General features: G+C 34.0%; 1 protein-coding gene across 1 annotated transcript in view; it reads left to right on the plus strand.

The window, feature by feature from the left end:
- DNAJC1 (DnaJ heat shock protein family (Hsp40) member C1) overlaps positions 1–21,692 on the plus strand; it is a 197,935-nt gene that overhangs the window by 94,617 nt on the left and 81,626 nt on the right. Inside the window, exon 8 of the mRNA XM_005668160.2 lies at positions 5,587–5,750. Coding sequence (XP_005668217.2) covers positions 5,587–5,750 — 164 coding nt within the window. The remainder of the gene's footprint in view (positions 1–5,586; positions 5,751–21,692) is intronic.

Here is a 21,692-nt window from a genome sequence, read left to right on the forward strand (position 1 = left end):
CATGATTTCAAGAATGTGAATGAGAACAATACAGTATGTGTTCCTTTGAATCTGGCTTTTCCACTCATTGTAATGTCTTTGAGATTAATTTAGTTGTTTCATATGTCAATAACTCATCCCCTGTTATTTAGCGAATAATATTCCATGGTATGATTGTACCACAGTTTGTTTAACCATTCACTTATTGTAGAACATTTTGGTTGTGTATAGTTTTTGGCTGTTATAAATAAGTCTTCTGTGAACTGTTATGTATAAATTTTTGTGTAAACCCAGAAGTGCAATTGCTGCATCATATGATAAGCTTATATTTAGTTTTAAGTAATTGCCAAATTAATTTCCAGAGTTCCTGTACCATTTTATACTCCTACCAGAAATGTATGAGAGATTTAGTTTCTCTTCATCCTCACCAGAATTTGGCGTTCTCACTATTTTTTATTTTAGCTATTCCAATAGGTGTGGAGAGATATTTCATCTTGTTCTTAGTTTGCATTTCCCTATGGATAATGATGTTGAAACATCTTTTCATGTGCTTATTTGCCATGTGTGTATCCTCTTCAGTAGAATCTTTGTTCATGCCTTTGGCTTGTTTTCTACTTGAATATATATATATTTTTTACTGTTGAGTTTGAAGAGTCCATTTTTATATGTGTTCTAGATATGATTCTTCTTCCAGAGAGGTGGTTTACAAATAGTTTCTCTCAATATGTAGCTTATCTTTTCATCCTCTTAATAGAGTCTTTTATAGAGCAAGAGTTTTTTTTAATTCTGATGAAGTCCAATTAATTGTTGTTTTTTATGGATTGTGCTTTTGATGTTATATCAGAATTGTTCATCAGGCCCTAGTTCTAACGTTTTTGTCCTATGTTACAATTGTACATTTTACATTTAAATCTATGATCCATTTTTTACTTAATTTTTCCATAAAGTATGAGGTTTAGGTTAAATTCATTTATTTATTTATTTTTTGCTTATGGATATCCAGTTTTACCAGCACATTAAAAAAAAAAAAAAACTATTCTTCCTTCAATGAATTACTTTTGCATTTTGTCAAAAATCACTTGGCCTCACTTGTTTAAGGGCTATTCTAACTCCTCTGTTCTGTTCCACTGGTCTATATACCTTTGCCAATATGAAATATTGATTATCACAGCTCTACAATAAGTCTTAAAATCAGGTAGAGTGATTCTTTCTATTTCTTTTTCAAAATGTTTTGGCTATTCCATTTCCTTTATCTTTCTCTGTAAGTTTTGGAGTAAGTTTGTGTATATCTATCCAAAAAAATGTTATTGGAGTTTTGGTAGGCATTATGTTAAACTTATATAATAATTTGGGGAGAATTGACCAATTTACTATCTTGAGTATTTCTCTTCATTTATTTGTATCTTCATTAATTTCTTTATTGTTTTTGAGTCCTTAGCTTATAAATCATGCATATATCTTGTTAGATTTATATCTAAGTGTTTCTTTTTTTATTTTGAGTGATTGTAAATAGTTGGGTTTTTAATTTCAGTTTTAAACTGTTCACTTAAAGAAATTCATTTGACTTTTGTATGTGGATCTTGTATCCTGCAACCCATTTGTATTTACATATTTACATATTAGTTCTAGGAGTTTTAAAGTAGATTCCTTCCATTTTCTATGTAGACAGTCATGACAATAGGGATAATTTTATTTTTTCTTTTCAATTTTTATGCATTTTATTTCCTTTTAATGCCATATTTTGCTAGCTAGAACTTCTAGAATTATGTTGAACATGAATAGGCAGAGAGAGGGCATTCTTCCTCTGTTATAAACTTTAGGGGGAAAGCATTTACTGTTGTACCATTAAGTATGATGTTATCTGTAGGGTTTTTGTAGATGCTCATGACCAGGTGTTGAGTTTTGTTAAATTTTTTCATCAGTTAATATAATCATGTGACACTTCTTTGGCCTATTAATATTTTGAGTTACACTGATTGAATTTTGAATATTGAACACCAGATCCTTATCCCACTATTGACACAAGGGAACTTCCAGGGACTGGTTCTTTGAAAAGATCAATAAAACTGACAAACATTTGCCGTAACTAACACAAAAAATGAGAAAAAAGTTACCAGTATTTTAATATTAAAACATGAGAAATCACTGCAGGACAAGCAGACATTAAAAGGATAATAAGGAACAACTTTATACACATAAATTTGACAATTTACATGAAGTTGACCAACTGTTTGAAAAACACAGATTACCCTAACTCACTCATTAAATAGATATGTGAAATAGTTATTTGAATAGCCTTGTAATTATAAAGTAATTTTAATTTGTAGTTTAAAGTCTGCCAAAAAAGAAATATCCAGGCTTAGATAGCTTCAGTAGAGAATCCTACCAGATATTTAAAGAATTAACATCAATTCTATTTTCTTCAGAATAGAGAAGAAGACTTCCCAATTCATTACATGATGGTAATATTACCCTGATACTGAAATCATATAAAGTTTCCTCATTACAAAGTTTTGTCTTGTTAATGCTGCTGCTTTTCCGGTCTTTTGGCTAGAAAGAGAAAGCTTTAAAATTCCATTTTTAATCGCTTCTTCTTGGCCTTTTGGCTAAGATCAAGTGTAAAATTCCATTTTATTGTTACTACTAGCATTTCTGTTCTTGTTTGTGTTTCTGGGTTGCAAGCTTCTCTAGGACCAAGTCTAGGATATATGAGGCCATAAGAAAACCCAGAAAAGTTACCCTTGGAGCTCACTGGATCCTGCTATTCCTAGTTGGTCCATCTCTCCAGCATTCATATTCTTCTTGTGTTTGTTTCATGTGTATAACATTTAGGATTTTTATGGGATTTTTGGGGGGTTTGTTTTTTTTAGTGCAAGTTGTTTTGGTTTGGTTTTGGGGTGTTTTTTTTGTTTGTTTTTTGTTTTTTGTTTTTTTGGTCTTTTTAGGCCACACCTGAGGTATACAGAAGTTCCCAGGCTAAGGGTTGAATCAGAGATTCACTTCTGGCCTACACCACCGCCACAGCAATGCCAGATCCTTAACCCACTGAGCAGAGCCAGGGATTGAAACCACGTCATCATGGATACTAGTTAGGTTCGTTATTGCTGAGCCACAGCAGGAACTCCTTGTGTTACTTTCCTAAGGTAGTTTTTTAGATGCTTATTTCAAAAGATTTAGACATTTATGGTTATGATCAACACCAAGAAATAAATACAACCAGATTTATTTGTTTCCTTTTTATAGCTGATTCTCTATAAACAACCAAATTTAGTACTGATGAGATACTTTCTGGTGTATGTATGTTTTCCCTTAGCAGTAATTTGTTGTTCAAAATAAAGAAAATTATGAGAAATTGAGTAATGTGACAGACTTCATAAGGAGCCATTTATATGACCTCTTCTTTTCTGAAAAATAATTTTGAAAAAATAAGAACAAAAAGCTGGAGTTCACATTGGCACTCAGCAGTAACGATCCCAACTAGTATGAGAGGATGAGGGTTCAATCCCTGACCTTGCTTAGTGGGTTAAGGATCCAGCATTGCCATGAGCTGTGGTGTAGGTCGCAGATGAGGCTTGGATCCAGCATTGCTATGGCTGTGGTGTAGGCCAGCAGCTACAGCTCAAGATTCAACCCCTAACCTGGGAACTTCAAATACCATGTGTACAGCCCTAAAAAGACAAAATAAACAAACAAACAAAACCTAGCCTCCTCTTTAGGCTCATATTTCACTCTGGTAGCACTATATTTTTTTACCTTTAAAGTAGACTCGTGTCATTTAAGATACTAACTACCTACTATGGTATCAAGGTTTGTAGGGTTTTTGTGTGTGTTTTTTTTGTTGTTGTTGTTGCTGTTTTTTAAATTATAGATGATTTCCGATGTTGTTGTGTAGGGTTTTTTTAAGTCACCATTTCAAAAGTCTGTATATATAAAGGTATTGATGCAGTATAAAATATAGTATTAGATACCATGTAATTTCTAGTTAAGGTAATATCCTTTTTAAGTAGAACTTTTCCCATGACTGTATATTTTTAATGTACATTATTTTTGGCCAGTTTTTCTGTTGGGCTGCTTATCCTTTTGTCAGTTTCTAAGATCTCTTTTATATTCTATATTTCAACCTTCTATTTGTACTCTGGATTGTAGATGATCTTTCCAAATCTATTATTTCTCTTTCTTTTTTTTTTTTTTTTTTTTTTTTTTGTCTTTTTAAGGCTGCACCCATGGCACATGGAGGTTCCCAGACTAGGGGTCTAATCAGAGCCATAGCTGCTGGCCTACACCACAGCCACAGCAGCTCCAGATCCAAGCTGCGTCTTTGACCTACACCACAGCTCATGGCAACACTGGATCCTTAACCTACTGAGCAAGGCCAGGGATCGAACCCTCAACCTCATGGTTCCCAGTCACATTCGTTTCCACTGTGCCACAGTGGGAACTCCCTATTATTTCTTTCTTGATTTGTTTATTCTGTATTTTATCTTTTTCTATAGCATCTGGTTTTCAGTCTTAGTTTTCTCCTTCCTTTAAATAGCACAGGTAGGTTTTTTTAGATTTGTTCTTGCAAGATTTTTATTGTTTTGGTTTTTAAAGTCATGTCTCTTAATCAACTGGGATTTATATATTATTGTGTCCAATTTCCTTTCAAATGGATATTCACTGTGCCAGCATCATTTACTAAATCCTTTTCCAACTGAACTGAAATATTTATGGATTCTCTCTTCTCTTCTAGGAATTTGTCTATTCATAAGTCAGTATCATTTTATTACATTGGCATTATGGTTCATGTAAACATATACACACAGGATGGTGAAGATATGGTTATAAGGAGGCAGGAGTTTTCCATTGGTGATTAAGAGTAGGGTTGCTTCTCAGTGTTAACTTTCTAATCAAAAAGGGATTCAGTGAAGAGACCAGTTGATATACATTTGTTGATAACTACCCCTGATGTTGTCAGATTAGATTTTTGGCTTTGTAAAATGTTAAAAAGAGCTGACTTTCTGCCAAATAATATGTTTGGGGATATATAATTTTCCTCATATCTTCTTTAACAGAAGAGAAAATTAATACTTATTCTAAGGGCTAAGTTACTTGCCCAATATTATGTAATTATTAGGTGGTAAAGGCAGGAGTAAAATACCAATGACCAGGCTCTTTTTATTGTACCAAAATGCAGTATTTCATGAACAGTACTTTGGAACCTACAAATTGTTGTGATTATCGCATAATCATCTATCATTAGCATCTGTGAGTTTTATTTTAAAACAATTCAATGGATAATACACAATAAAATATGTAACTATTTATAGCAAAGCAGGTCTGTTTTGATGAAAGAACTATATATGTGTGTGTGTGTGTTTATGTGTGTGTGGGTTTAAGTTTTATTGAAGTATAGTTGATTTACAAGGTTGTGATAATTTCTGCTGCACAACAAAGTGATTCAGTCACACATATACACACATCCATTCTCTTTCAGATTCCCTCCCACAGAGTATCACAGTGTATTTATGTGTTCTTTCAAGGTGTAGTCTATGAAGTCTGTGAATAAAATGTTAGAAATTCTTTTTATTCTTTTATTAATTTGTTATTTTAAACATTTTTTTTTAGAGGAGAAGAAAGTTAAAGTAAAAAAACCAAAACCTGAATTTCCTGTATATACGCCTTTAGAAAGTGCATATATTCAATCTTACGATCATGGAACTTCCATAGAAGAAATTGAGGAACAAATGGATGATTGGCTGGAAAACAGAAACAGAACACAGAAAAAACAGGTAAATTTTTAAGAGTTTGTCTTAACTGAGTAAAATACACACAGGAAATTACATAAAATATAGATATACAGCTCAGTAAACTATCATGTGGTAAACCCAGTTAACCATTGCCAAGGGCAAGAAATAGAACATTGCCAGTGTCCAGAAGCCATAGTCATGCTTCGTCTTGGTCACTACCTTTCTTTTCTTCCACAAAGATAATGATTGTCCTAACTTCTAACACCAGAGATTAGGTTTTCCCGTGGTTCGAAGTTTATAAATGGAATTGTTCTATCTTAGTCCCTTCAGGCGACTATAACAAAAATACAATAGACTGGGTGGCTTAAGCAACAAATATTTGTTTCTCACAGTTCTGAAGACTGGCAAGTCCAAGATCAAGGCACCGGCAGATTCGGTGTCTGGCGAGGGCCCTCTTCCTATTCATAGACAGCAGTCTTCTCGCCGTGTCCTCACATGGCGGAGGAGGTGAGAGAGCTCTCTGGGGTCTCTCTTCTGAGGGCAATAATCCCATTCATGAGGGCGCCACCCTCATGACCTAACCAGCCCCCAAAGTTCCCACTCCCTAATACCGTCACACTGGGGGTTAGGATTGCAGCTTATGAATGGTGGGGACACAGACGTTCAGTCCATAGCACATTCCATATTGGCTCTTTTACATCTGCTTTCCTCTGTTCAATATAGCATTTGTGATATTTAGTCATTATTGTGTGTAGCAGTAGTCTGTTCATTTCCATTGCTGTTAGTCCCTTTAGAAGTATAGCACAATTTATTTTTGTTGGAGGTTTGTGTTGTTTCCAGCTTTTGACTACAATAAATAAGTTTCCTGTAAACATTATTATATTTTGAGTACACATATGTGTAAATTTCTATTTTTGAGTTAAGTTGCAGGGTCAGCGTTAGTAAATAATTCAGAATAGGTTTTTTTTTTTTTAATGTTTGTATCAATTTATACCTCAGCAGCAGGATATGATAATTTCAATTGCTTTATGTTCTTGCCAACATGAGGTCTTTTATATTTTTAACTATTCTGTTAGATGTGTAGTGATATTTAATTATAGTTTAATTTGCATATTCTTTGATGAATAAGATTGAACACCTTTTCTGATATTCTGATATTCTCCTATGTGAAGTGCCTTTTCAAGTCTTTTTTTTATTGGGTTGCTTATGTTTTCTCATACTGATTTATAAAGAGTTTTTAAATATATTTCAGAAGTAGATCTTTGCACATATTTTCTCCCACTCTGGCTTGCCTTTGCAGTCTCTTAATGGTGTATTTTGATGACCAGTATTACTAATTTTAATCATCAATCTTTTCTTTTTCTTTATGTGGTGTGTGTTGTGTGCTGTGTTCAGGAAATATTTTCCCACTTTGCAGTCATAAACATATTTCCAAATTTTTCTAGAAGCTTTAATACTCTACTTTTTATGTTTAGATTCATAATCCCCTGGAATTTATATTTGTGTTTAGTGTGAAGTAATGATCAAGTTTAACATTTTTTTCAAAAGTTTTCCAAACCAATTGACCCAATACCGGTTAATGAAAAGACTGCTGCCTACAGTTTTGCAGATCCTACCTTTACTGTAAAACAACTGTCCACAGTTTTGTGGGCCTGTTTTTAGACTTTGTACTTGTTCCATTGATCTACTTCTCCATCCTTGTACTGATACCACACAATCTTAATTACTGAAGCTACATAATAGATATCTGGTATGGTAATTTTCCAGCTTTGTTTTCCTTCTGTAAGATTTCCACTTTATATTCACATATAAACTTTTAAAGTAACTTGCCATTTTCCACAAATTATTCAGCTGAGATATTAAATTAGGATTACACTGACTATATAGGTTAATTTAATTTCTACAGCCCATGAATAAATCTTTTTAAAAAATTTAAATAATGTGTTACAGGGTTTTGTGTGTACATATTACATGTTAAAAAAGTATCCTGTGAGTGTTCTAGTTGTGGCTCAGCAGGTTATGAACCTGACTAGTATCCATGAGGATGTGGGTTGGATCCCTGGTCTCACTCAGTGGGATAAGGATCCAGGGTTGCCATGAGCTGTGGTATAGGTCACAGATGCACCTTGGATCCAGTGTTGCTGTTGCTGTGGCCTCACTGGCAGCTGCAGCTCTGATTCCACCTGAAGCCTGAGAACTTCCATATGCAGCAGGTGTAGACCTAAAAAATATATATATATATATTCTTTGGTATTTAGTGTTTTTAGATGACATTGTATTATTTCTTAAATTTCACTTTCTAGTTCTATTTGCTATATAGAAATACAATTTATTTTTGCATAATAACCTTGTATCCTGCAACCATGCTAAATTTATTTTCTAACACTAACAGTGTCTCTGAATATTACACATTTTTTTTCTTTTGTGCTGATAAGGCGCTCTGGTACATGTAGACTGGAAGTGATGATAATAAGTATTCTTTCATTTCCAATCTCAAAAAAAGTTTTCATTAGTAAAACTTAATTTTATCATTAAAATTATATATTACTTTATTTAACTAATTATGATATAGGCTTTTTATAGCATTTTTTATTGAGATATACTTCACATAACTAAATTCACCATTTGAAAGTGCACACTTCAGTGGTTTTAGCCTGTTCACTATGTTGTGCTACTATCACCACTATCTAATTCAAAAACATTTTCATCACCCCGAAAAAATAAATAACCCCTTACTATTAGCAGTTAGCTCTAGTTCTCTGCTCGCCCCTTCCCTGGGAACCACTAGTCTACTTTCTGTCTGTACGGATTTCCTATTCTAGACACGTCATGTAATTCGTATCATACAATAGCATCCTTTTGTGTTTGGCTTGGCATAACATTTTCAAGATTTACCTGTCTTGTATTTAACAATGCTTCCTTTCTTTTTATGGTAAAATAATATTCCATCATGTAGATATGGCACATACTGTTTATCCATTCATCAACTAATGGGTACTTGATGTGATTCTACTTTGGGGCTGTGATAAAAATGCTATGAACATTCATGTTCAAGTCTTTATGTAGTCTTTGTGGTTTCTCCAGGGGTTACAGTTAACATCTTAATTTACAGCACTCTAGTTATAGTCAACTTAGTTTCAACAGTGTTAAAAAACTTTGCCTCATATAATCTGTTATTGTCAGAAATTAAATCTTTATATATTGTGTGCCTGTAAACTTAGATTTATAGCTATTGTTTTATACAGTTGTCTTTTTCGTGAGATAAAGAAATAAAGAATAAAAAATATGTTTATGCTCTTTTTTTATATTTAGCTGTGTAGTTACCTATCCTTGTGCTTATTTCTTTTATGCCGTTAAGTAACTGTCTAATGTCCCTTCATTTCATTCTGAAGGTTTCTCTTTAAGCCGTTGTAGGACCAGACTGCCAGCAACAAACTCTCTCACTTTTTATTTATCTGGGAATATTAAGATTTCTCCTTCACTTTTGAAGAAAAATAATTAGTTTTGCCAGAAAAATAATTTTGGTTTGACTGGTTTTTTCTTTCAGCACTTTGATTACATCATCCCCACTATCTTCTGACCTCTTTTGTTTATGGTTAGAAATCAAATATTAATCAAATTGATGATCTCTTGCAAATGATGAATTACTTGTCCTTTCATGTTTTGAAGATTTTCTTTGTAGCTTCTGATCAATTTGATTATGATGTACGTAGGTTTAGATTCCTTTGAGTTTATCCTTTTTGGTTTTTTTTTTTATCATTTATTTATATTTTTTTTTCTGCTGTACGGCAGGGTGACCCAGTTACACCTACGTGTATACATTCTTTTTCCTCACATTACGTGTTCCATCATAAGTGACTAGACAGAGTTCCCACTGCTACACAGCAGGATCCCATTGCTAATACATCCCAAAGGCAACATTCTGCATCTATTTACCCCAAGCTTCCAGTCCCTCCCCTCCCTCGCCTTCCCCCTTGGCAACTACAAGTCTCTTCTCCAAGACCGTGATTTTCTTTTTTCTGTGGGAAGTTTCCTTTGTGCTGTATATTATATTCCAGATATAAGTGATGTCATATGGTATTTGTCTTTATCTTTCTGATTTACTTCACTCAGGATGAGAGTCTCTAGTTCCATCCATGTTGCTGCAAATGCCATTATTTTATTCTTTTTGATGGCTGAGTAGTATTCCATTGTGTATATATACTACATCTTTCTTTTTTTTTTTTTTTTTTTGTCTTTCTTTTTTTGCTATTTCTTGGGCCGCTCCCGCGGCATATGGAGGTTCCCAGGCTAGGAGTCGAATCGGAGCTATAGCCACCGGCCTACACCAGAGCCACAGCAAGGTGGGATCCGAGCCACCTCTGCAACCTACACCACAGCTCACGGCAACGCCACGGCAACGCCGGATCGTTAACCCACTGAGCAAGGGCAGGGACCGAACCCGCAACCTCATGGTTCCTAGTCGGATTCGTTAACCACTGCGCCACGACGGGAACTCCCTATACTACATCTTTCTAAGCCAGTCATCTATCAATGGACATTTGGGTTGATTCCATGTCCTGGCTATCGTGAATAGTGCTGCAACGAACATGCAGGGGCATGTGTCTTTTTTAAGGAGAGTTTTGTCCAGATATACGCCCAAGAGTGGGATTTCTGGGTCATATGGTAGTTCTATGTATAGTTTTCTGAGATACCTCCATACTGTTCTCCATAGTGGTTGTACCAGCTTACATTCCCACCAACACTGCAGGAGGGTTCCCTTTTCTCCACACCCCCTTCAACATTTGTTATTTGTGGACTTATTGATGATGGTCATTCTGACTGGTGTGAGGTGGTATCTCATGGTAGTTTTGATTTGCATTTCTCTAATAATCAGGGATGTTGAGCTTGTTGGCCATCTGTATATCTTCCTTGGAAAAATGTCAATTCAGGTCCTTTGACCATTTTTCAATTGGGTTGTTGGCTTTTCTGCTGTTGAGTTGTATAAAAGTTGTTTGTATGTTTTAGAGATTAGGCCCTTGTCAGTTGCCTCATTTGAAACTATTTTCTCCCATAGTCTCTTTGTTTTCTTTTGGGTTTCCTTTGCTGTGCAAAAGCTTGTCAGTTTGACTAGGGCTGATTGGTTTATTTTTGCTTTTATTTCTGTTGTTTTGGGAGACCAAAAATATTTGTAAGGTTGATATCAGAATGTTTTGCCTATGTTCTCTTCCAGGAGTTTGATGGTGCCTTATCTTATATTTAAGTCTTTCAGCCATTTTGAGTTTATTTTTGTGCATGGTGAAAGGGTGTGTTCTAGTTTCGTTGATTTGCATGCAGCTGTCCAGGTTTCCCAGCAATACTTGCTGAAAGACTGTCTTTTTCCCATTTTATATTCTTGCCTCCTTTGTCAAAGATTAATTGACCAAAGGTGTCTCGGTTTTGAGCTTCAAATTTTAAAAGTTTTGACCATTATCTTCAAATATTCATTCCCTCTCCCCTCCCCCTTCCCCTCTGTCACTGTTATTGTGTGTATATTGATAGGCTTAATGGTATCTCACAGGCCTCTAAGGCTTTATTTTTCTTCATTCTCTTTTCTTTCTGCTCCTCGAGTCAGATCATCTAAGTGGATCTCTCAGTTTGCTGACTGTTTTTTTTGCCAGTTCAAATCTACTGTTTAGCCCCCTCTAGTGAAATCTTAATTTAGTATTGCTTTTTTCATCCTCAGAATTTCTACTTTATTCCTTTTAATATTTTCTACCTATTTATTGACATTCTCAATTGGATGACATTTTGTTCTCATACTTTCCTTTAGTTCTTTGGACATGGTTTCATTTAACTTGTGAAATACTTAAAATAGCTAATTTAAAGCTTTTGTCTTAGAAATTCCATTGTCTGGGAGTTCCCTGGTGGCCTGGTGGTTAAAGGATTCAGTGTAGTCACTGCTGTGGCTTGGGTCCCTGCTGTGGTGCAGGTTTGATCCCTGGCCTGGGAACACAGGCATGCTGTGGGCATGGGGGGCGGGGAAGGAAATTCCATTGTCTGGTCTTCCTCAGGCAATTTCTGCTTATTTCTTTTTTCTTTTATATGGGTCATACTATATTGTTTCTTTACAGGTATAGTAATTATTATTGTTTCTGTTGAAGACTGGATATTATAACTGTTACAAGTTGGCAACTCTTAAAATTCAGATTCTGTCCCCTTTCCGGGGTTTATTATTATGTTTGGCTTATTGTAGTTGTTGTTTGCTTGTTACTGAGTATTCTACAAACTCTATTTCTTTTGTCTTGTGTAGCCACTGAGTATCATTCCATTAGCTTTGCTTCAAAGTGCTGTAGGCCCTGCCACTAATGAAAGTTCTTCCCAGGTCTTTTCTGACCATGCTCACAAGCCTGAGCATCTTATTTCTCAGCCTTTTTTCCCAAGGTTTTTGGTTAATATATTGTTTGCCCAATTTTCCTCAGGAAGCAATGGCTAAGAAACTAGTCTCAACCATTTTCCCAGAATGTGCCCAGGGAAGAGCTTTTAGCATTAGGCCAGTTTTCAGTTAGGGGAAATAAAGATAAGCCCTTTGAACTGGTCTTCCATAGAGCCTACAGGTCAAAACAAATGATTACATTTCCTTGAAAATTAGTTCATTCTGCTCCCTCCAGTATCAAGGTTGTTATTTTCCTAGATAGCGCTGAGCTATGGAACAGGGAGTAAGACTGGGGTAAGTTAAAGCAGCAAAACGTTGCTGTTCTAATCAAGAATCATCTGTTTTTCTTGAATACATGTTAATCATAGTGCAACAAGCCTCTGTTAATAATTTCCAGAGTTTAGAAAAAGTTGATTCTGTCATATTTTGACCATTTTTTGGTTGCTTTTATAGCAAAGGTAGAATTTGGATTTCCTTACTTTGCCATTTTCGTTAACATCACTCTTTGAATTTTAAAAATCAAATTAAGTTCTTTCCCTAGATTTGCTCCCTGGTGGCTCAGCAAGTTACAGATCTGGTGTTGCCACTGCTGTGGCTCAGGTCAGTGCCACAGGTACAGCCAGAAAAAAAAAATTATTTATTAAAAGTGAATGTTGTAAAATGTTATCAAATACTTTGGGGAGTTCCCATCATGGCTCAGCAGTAACAAACCTGACTAGTGTCTGTGAGGATGTGGGTTTGATCCCTGGCCTTGCTCAGTGGGTTGAGGATCTGGCATTGCTGTGAGATGTGGTGTAGGTCGCAGACACAGCTCGGATCTGGTATTGCTGTGTCTGTGGTGTAGGCCAGCAGCTGTAGCTCCAATTCTGCGCCTAACCTGGGAACTTCCATATGCCATAGGTGCAGCTCTAAAACGAAACAAAACAAATCAATTATGATTGTAAGCTTTTTTACCTTGATTTTATTAATGAGATGAATTACATACATTATTTTTCTAATATTAAACCACCTTGATTTCTTGAAATAAATCCGTTTGATATGATTTCATATTATTTTGTTTAGGATTTTTTACTTTTTTATTTATGAGAGAGATTGATCTATGATTTTTCTTTTTTCCAATAATATCTTTTTCAGGTTTGGTATTGGTCATATGTTAGACTTAGAAAATATGAATTTTTTCAATGAATTTTTATTATATTTATAGTTGTACAACCATCATCACAACCTAATTTTACTTTTCCATCAAATATGAATTTCTTAACCTTTTTATTTTGGAATAACTTTAGATTCATGGGAAGCTGCAAAGTCAGTACAGAGAATTCTAATGTACGTTTAACCTAGTTTTCCCTAGTGGTTGTATCTTATGTAATACAATAAAAATTCAAAACCATGAAAATGACATTAAATACAGTGGCTGTATATAGTTGTATGCCATTTTATCACATGTGCAGATTTATGTAACAACCACTGCCATCACGATATAGAACTAGGCAAGATACAGATCATAGATATATCACTCATGCTTCTTTATATTCACACCCATCACCTTCCCACCATCCGTAACTGCTGACAACCACTAATTTATTCTTTCCCAATAATTTTGTCACTTTGAGAATGTTATATAACTATAATCATTTACTATGTGACCTCTTGAGATAGACTTTTTAAAATGCTTTTCATTTTTATTCCTTTTTTTTTTTTTACTGAGGCATAATTGGAATATAGCATCACATTAGTTTCAGACTTAAAACATCATGATTTGATTTTGTATATGCTGTAAATATATCACCACAGTAATTGTAGTAAACATCCGTCACCATACATAGTTCCAATTTTTTCTTGTAATGAGAACTTTTAAGATTTACTCTCCTAGCAGCTTTCAAACGTGCAGTACAGTATTATTAATTATAGTTACCATGCTGTGCCTTAACTTCCCTAGGATTTATTATTTTATAACTGGAAGTTTGCACCTTTTCACTCATTCCATCCACCCCTCACTGCCAGAGCCCCACCTCCTATAAAAACCATTTGTTCTCTTTTCTTGAGCTGAGTTTTTTGGCGTTTTGTTTATATTTGCTAAGATTCCTCTAAAAAAATTGAGATGATATGGTATTTGTCTTTGAGTTATTTCACTTAGCATAATGCCCTCAAGGTCCATCCATGTTGTCACAAATGGCAAGATTTCCTTCTTTTCATGGCTGGAGAATATTCCTGTTCATGTCACATTTTCTATATCCATTCATCCATCAATGGACACTTAAGTTTTTTCCATATTTGGCTATTATAAGCTATCTGTAACAAACATTAGGGTGCATATATCTTTTCACATTAGTGTTTTTTCTTTTTTTTAAATAAATACCCGGAATTGGAACTTCTAGATCATATGGAATTTTATTTTTGATTTTTTTAGGAACCTCCACATTGTTTTCCATACTGGTTGGACCAATTTATATTCCCACCAACAATGCGCAAGGGTTCCCTTTTCTCCATACCCCTGCTAGCGCTTGTTATTTCTTGTCTTTTTTATAGTAGTCGTTCTAACAAGTGTGAGATGATTATCTCATTGTGGTTTCAATTTGCATTTCCCTATTCATTAGTGATGTTGAGCATCTTTTCATGTACCCATTGGCCATCTGTATGTTTTCTTTAAAGTGCCTATTTAGATCCTCTGCCCATTTTTTAAATTATATTGTTTGTTTTTTTGCTACTGAGTTTTGTATGGGTTCTTTATATATTTTGGATATTAGCCCCTGTCAGATGATTTGCAAATATTCTCTTCCATTCAGTAGGTTGACATTTTATTATTTTGTTGATGGTTTCCTTTGCCGTGCAAAACTTTTTAGTTCATTAATGAAACAAGTGCCACTTGTTTCTTTTTACTCAGTTGGTTTTTTGGTTTTGTTTTCTTTTCTTTTTGCTGTGGGGCTGTATGAGTTCCTTAGAGTTTTGATATTAACTGCTTATTGAATATGTAGTTTATATTTTCTCCCATTTCATATGCTTACTTTTTATTTTGTTGATGGTTTCCTTTGTTGTGCAGAAGCTTTTTAGTTTGATATAGTCCCATGTATTAATTTTTGTTTTTGTTGCCTTTGCTTTTGGTGTCAAATCCAAAAAATCATCACCAAGACTGATGTCAAGGAGTTTATTGCCTATATTTTCTCCTAGGAGGTCAGTTTCTTTTACTAAGGCTTATTCCATTTTGAGTTGATTTTTGTGTATGGTATAAGCTAGTGGTCCAATTTCATTCTTTTGCATATTGCTGTCCATAAATGATTGTTTTTGTCCAGTTTTGTCAAATGCATCTATTCAGATGATCATGTGGGTTTTTTCCTTCATTTTGTTAACGTGGCATATCACTTTGATTAATTACAGTTGTTGAAACATCCTTGCATCCCTGGAATAAATCTCATTATATTATGGTGTATGATCCTTTTAAAATACTGTTGAATTTGGTTTGCTAGTATTCTGTTGAAGATTTTTGCATCTTTGTTTATCAGGAATATTGGCCTATAATTTTTTTTCATGGTTTTCTTGTCTGGTTTTGGTATCAAAGTAATGCTAGTCTTGTAAAGTTAGAAATGTTCCTTCTCCTATTTTTTTAAGAGTTTGAGATGGACTGGGGATAATTCTTTAAACGTGGTGGAATTCACCAATGAAGCTCTCTGGTTCTGGACTTTTGTTTTTTGGCAAGTTTTTGGTTACTGATTCACTTCCCTTGCTAGTAATTAGTCTGTTCAGGTTTTCCGTTTCTTCCTGATTCAGTCTCGGTAGGTTATGTGTTTCTAGAACTGTATCCCTTCCTTCTAGGCCATAACTTGTTGACATATAGTTGTTCACAGTAGTCTCTTATGACGCTTTTTATTTCTGAGGTATTGATTGTAATCACTGCTCTTTCGTTTCTGATTTTATTTGAGTCCTCTCTCTTTTTTTTTCCTTGAGTCTTGCTGAAGGTTTGTCAATTTTATTTATCTTTTTAAAGAACAAGCTCTTACTTTCATTAATCATTTCTGATTTTTTTTGTCTCAATTGTATTTATTTCTACTCAGATCTGTATTATTTCCTTCTCTCTAATGATTTTTGGCTTCATTTGTTCTTTTTCTAATTCCTAGAGGTGTAAAGTTAGGTTATTATTTGAGGGGTTTTTTTGGTTCTTGGTGTAGCCATTTATTACTGTGAACTTCTCTTTTACAACTGTTTTTGCTACATCCCATAAATAATGTTGTGTTTCCATTTTCAGTTGTACTTATTTAATTTGTATTATATTTCATTTCATTCATGGTTTTTTATTTCTTTTTGAATTTTTTCTTTGATTGGTTTTTCAATAGCATGTTGTTCAATCAGCATATGTTTGTGAGTTTTGTTTTCTTGTAATTGATTTCTAACGTCCATGCCAAAGGTGCTTAATATGATTTCAGTCTTCTTATTTTTAAGACTTGTTTTGTGGGCTGACTAGCATATGATCCATCCTGGAGATCCATGTGCACTTGAGAAGAATGTGAATTCTGTCACTTTTGGGTGGAATGTTCTGTATATGTTTATTAATTCAATCTGGCCTAATATATTGCTTAAGGCCAATGTTTCCTTATTGATTTGTCTCTCTAGATGATTTACCCGTTGACATAAGTAGGGTATTAATGTCCCCTACCATTATTCTATTGCTGCCTATTTCTCCCTTAATTCTTTAATATTTTGCCTTATATATTTAGGTGCTGAGGTTTACTTTTTTTGTAACTGATGTTATGCTCTTAAGATCCCTCCAAGTGTTTGAACGCATCCATAGTTTCTTTTTATTGCTGAATTATAATCCATGGTGTGCATAGAGTATAGTTTAAATATCCCTCTACCTAAGGACATTTTGATTGTTTCCAGTTTTTGCCTGTTACAAACAAAACTGCTATAAACACAGTTTTTTGTGTAAATGTAAGTTTTCGGTTCTCTCATGTGTATACCCAGAAGTGGAATTGCTGGGTCATGTATTAGCTCTATGTTTAACATTTTGAGGAACTACCAAACTTTTTCAGAGTGGCTGCACCATTTTACTTTTCCACCAGAAATACATGAGAGATCCGGTTTCTTTGCATCCTCAGCATCTTTTCATTGTCACTGAGGCATTGTTAAGTGTGTAACATTCCATTGTGTTTTTAGTGTCCTTTTCCTTAATGACTGTTACGTTGAACATCTTTTCATGTCCTTATTTGCCATGTGAATATCCTCTGCAGTGAAATATCCATGTCTTTTGCCTTTTTTCTAATTAAATTATTTGCTTTTTTTTCTTTTTTGCTATTGAGGTTTGAGTGCTTGTTATATATTCTTAATATACATCTTTTACAGATGTTTGGTTTTGGAAGTGTTTTTTCTCAGTTTGTAACTTGTCTTTTCATTTTCTTAATAGAGTCCTTGGCAGAGCAAAAGCTTCTAGTTTGGGTAGAGTCTAGTTTATTATTTTGGCTTTTTATGTATTGTGCTTTGGAGTAGTGCCTGAAAAGTTTTTACCATACAGTAAGTCCCAAAGTGTTTCTCTTGTTTTCTTCTAAATATTTTATAGTGCTATAGTTTATATTAAATATATTATCCTCTTTATAAGTTAATTTTAATTTTAGGTGTGAATTTTATGCCTGGTCTTTCTTTTTTTTCTATGTATAATCCAGTTACTTTAACACCATCTGTTTAAAAGATTGTGCTTTGTTTTTTATCCTGAACTAGTTGCATAAAACTGGAATTATTTCTTCTTAAATATTTAGAAGAAATCACTATAGAGCCATTACGGTTTTCTTGGAAGGATATTTTTAATTGCTAACTAAATTTCTTTAATACTTATGTGATCATTCAGGTTTTATGTATTCTTGCTGTGTCATTTTAAGTAGGTTGTGTTTTTCCCAGGAGTATTTTGATTTGTTTAAATTATGAAATATATTGCTATAAAGTCATTCATTGTATTTTCATTTTCTGTTTATAACAGTGCTGTTTAGTCACATTTTCTGTAATTATGGAAATGGTTCTAAATCTGTGCTGTTCAATATGGTATGTGGCTACTAACTTCTTAAAATTTGGCTGGTGTGATTAAGGAACTAGACTTTTTCATTATAAATTTTATTTTAAATAGCATCATGTGATAAGTGACTATCATGTTAGCATACATCTTTGAGGTATCTATAATGATTTCCTCCTTTACTTTCCTGATATTAGATATTTGTGTATTTTTGTTCTCTTTTTCTCTTTCAATAGTCATTTCAGTTTAAGTTATTAATCTTTTTAAAAACCCTTTTTTTTTTTGCCTTTTTTCTGTCTCTATATTGTATGCTTGTTTTCTGTGTCACAGATTTCTGTTCTCTTATTATTTCCTTCATTTTACTTTCTTTAACTTGGTATTTGTATCTAAAAGATGGAGATTTACCATATTACCTTCAAGCCTTTGTTGTAATATATGTATTAAAGACTTAGGAGTGGCTTTAGCTATAAAGCCACAAGTTTGATATTTTGTGTTTTCATGTGCCGTTCAGTTAAAAATATTTCTAATTCTCATTGTGATTGCTTTGTTGGTGCATAGACTCTTTAGGTGTGTATTTTCTAACATACAAAAACATGAGAATGTTCTGGGTATCTTCAGGTTAGTAATAGCCAGCTTAATTGTTTTGTGATCAGAAAACACATTCTGGGATTTCAGTTCTTTGAAATGTGTTGAGACTTGATTTATAGACTAGTCTGTGGTCAGTTGTTTTAAGTAGTCACTGTACTCTTGGAAGAACTGTGTAGCTATGAGTGTGGTATTCTATATATATCAATTAAATAAAGCTTGTTAACTAGTTTTTAGGCAGCTTGTTTAACCAGTAACAATGAGAGAAGTATTAAAATCTTCCATTGAGGTAGATTTTTCAGCTTTTCCTTATACTCTGTCAGATTTTGCTTTATATATATTGAAGCTATTTGAATTTTGGATATTTATATCTTTGGATAAATCAAACTTTTACCGTATGAACTGTTTCGGCTTACCTCTACTGATGCTTTTTCGCTTAAGTTTTCTTTGTCTAATATTAACATAGCTATACTAGCCTTCTTTTGGTTATGTTTGCAAGGTGTGTTTTTTTCCATCCTGTTACACTTTGTTTCTTTATACATTATATAGGCCTCTTATTATTGTGCAGTTTAAAAAATTTATCCTGACAGTATTTGAATTCATTTTTATTTAATACTAACTTTTTGGAGTTTAAATCTACCATCTTACCATTTGTTTATTTGCCCTTCCTTGTCTGTGTTATTTTTCTCTCTCAAACTTAACTTCTTTAGGATTGATCCACTACTGATAATATTCCATTTGTTCATGTTTTAAGTTCTTTTTTTCTCTTCCTTGTCTTCTTTTGTGTTGATTGATACTTTCTTACATTCTATCTCCTCCTTGTAATAGCTTTAGTATTGATAGCCAAATGACATAAGTTTAATTATAAATAAATTATACAGTTTAGTACCTTTTGTAATATGTATGTATACCCTTGTGAAACCATTAGCATCAAGATATTGAACAGACTTATCACCCTCAGAAGTTTCCTCATGCCCCTTTATGATCTACTCCTCTCAACTTTACAGCTTTCTCCTGGCAACTGCTGATCTACATTCTATTGCCATAAGTTAGTTTGTATGATCTAACAGATTATGTATATAGGCAGCATACAGTGTATACTCTATTTTAGGATTTATTCATGTTTATTCATGTTTCTATAGTTTTCCCTTTCGGTGCTGAGTAATATTCTATTGTATGAGTACACTACAATTTTTATCGGTTGGTGGACATTTGATTTTTTTTCCAGTTTATGGCCCTTATAAGTCTTCTATGAAGATTCATTGTACGTGTCTTTGTGTGGACATATGCCTTCATTTCTCTTGGGTAAATGCCATGTAGTAGAATGACTGGAAGGTGTGATTGGTGTATATCAAAATGTTTTTAAAGTTTCCAAACTTGTTTCCAGAGTGGCTATTCATGTTACCTTCCCACCAGCAGAATGCGAGAGTTGTCCTTGCTCCACATCTTGGCAACCTTTGCTATTATTGCTCTTTTTAACTTTAGCCATTCTAGTGGATGTATAGGACTATCTCATTGTGATTCTTTTTTTCATTGTTTAAAATTTTATTGAAGTATAGTTGATTTACATTGTTGTTAATTTCTGCTATATAGCAAAGTGATTTAGTTATACATATGCACATATCCATTCTTTTTCAGATTCTTTTACCATATAAGTTATCACAGAATATTGAGTAGAGTTCCCTGTGCTATATAGCAGTCATTAATTGTAATTTGCAGTTCTTTAATGATTAATAATACATCTTTCATGTATTTATTTTCCATTCATATATCTTCTTTTGTGAAGTATATCTTCTCCCTGTTTATAAGTTCCCAAGCTAGGGGTTGAATCAGAGCTGTAGCCACCAGGCTGTGCCACAGCAATGCAGGATCCAAGTCTCATCTGCAACCTACACTGCAGTTCACAGTAATGCTGGATCCTTAAGACTCTGAGCGGGACCAGGGTTCGAACCCCACATCCTTATGGATACTAGTCGGGTTTGCTACCGGTGAGCCACAGCGGAACTCCATGAAGAGCAAAAGTTTTAAATTCAGATATTCATGGAGTTCCCATTGTGGCTCAGCAGTTAATGACCTGATATTCATAGGCCTGCAGCTACAGCTCCAATTCAGCACCTAGCCCAAGAACTTCCATATGCCACAGGGAAAAAGAAAAAGAAAAAAAAATTTAGATGTTCCGTTTAGTAAATGTTTTCTCTTACACCAAGTTCTTTTTATGTTCTAATTAAGAAATCTTTGGCAAATCCAAAGTTACTAGGAGTTTCTCCTATGTTTCCATTTAGAAGTTTTGCAGTTTTAGCTCTTACATTTAGGTCTGTGAGATTTCAAGTTAATTTTTGTATATAGCGTGAAGTAAAGGTTGACGTTTATACTTTTTCTATTGAAGTATAGTTGATTTACAGTGTTGTGCCAACTTCTGCTGTACTGCAAAGTGACCCAGTCATACATATAAATATATTCCCTTTCTTACATTATCTTCCATCATGGTCTATCACAAGAGACTGGATGTAGTTCCCTTGCTATACATTAGGACCTCATTGCTTCATTGCTTATCCTTTCTAAATATAATAGTTTGCATCAACTAACCCCAAACTCCAGTCCATAACACTCCTCCCTCCTTCTCCTTGGCAACCACAAGTCTCTTCTCCATGTTTGAGTCTATTTCTGTTTTGTAGATAGGTTCATTTGTGCCGTGTTTTAGATTCTACATATGTGATATCGTATGATACTTGTCTTTCTGACTCACTTAATATGAGAATCTCTAGTTGCATCCATGTTGCTGCAAATGGCATTATTTTGTTCTTTCTTATGGTGGAGTCCTTGTATGTGTGTACTCCATTGTATATATATATACTACATCTTCTTAATCCATTCATCTGTCAGTGGACATTTAGGTTGTTTCCATGTCTTGGCTATTGTGAATAGTGCTGCTGTAAACATATGGGTGCATGTATCTTTTTGATTTATAGTTTTGTCTGGATATATGTCCAAAAGTGGGATTGCTGGATCATAT

Source organism: Sus scrofa, chromosome 10, assembly GCF_000003025.6.
Source record: "Sus scrofa isolate TJ Tabasco breed Duroc chromosome 10, Sscrofa11.1, whole genome shotgun sequence".
NCBI classification, from domain to species: Eukaryota; Metazoa; Chordata; class Mammalia; order Artiodactyla; family Suidae; genus Sus; species Sus scrofa.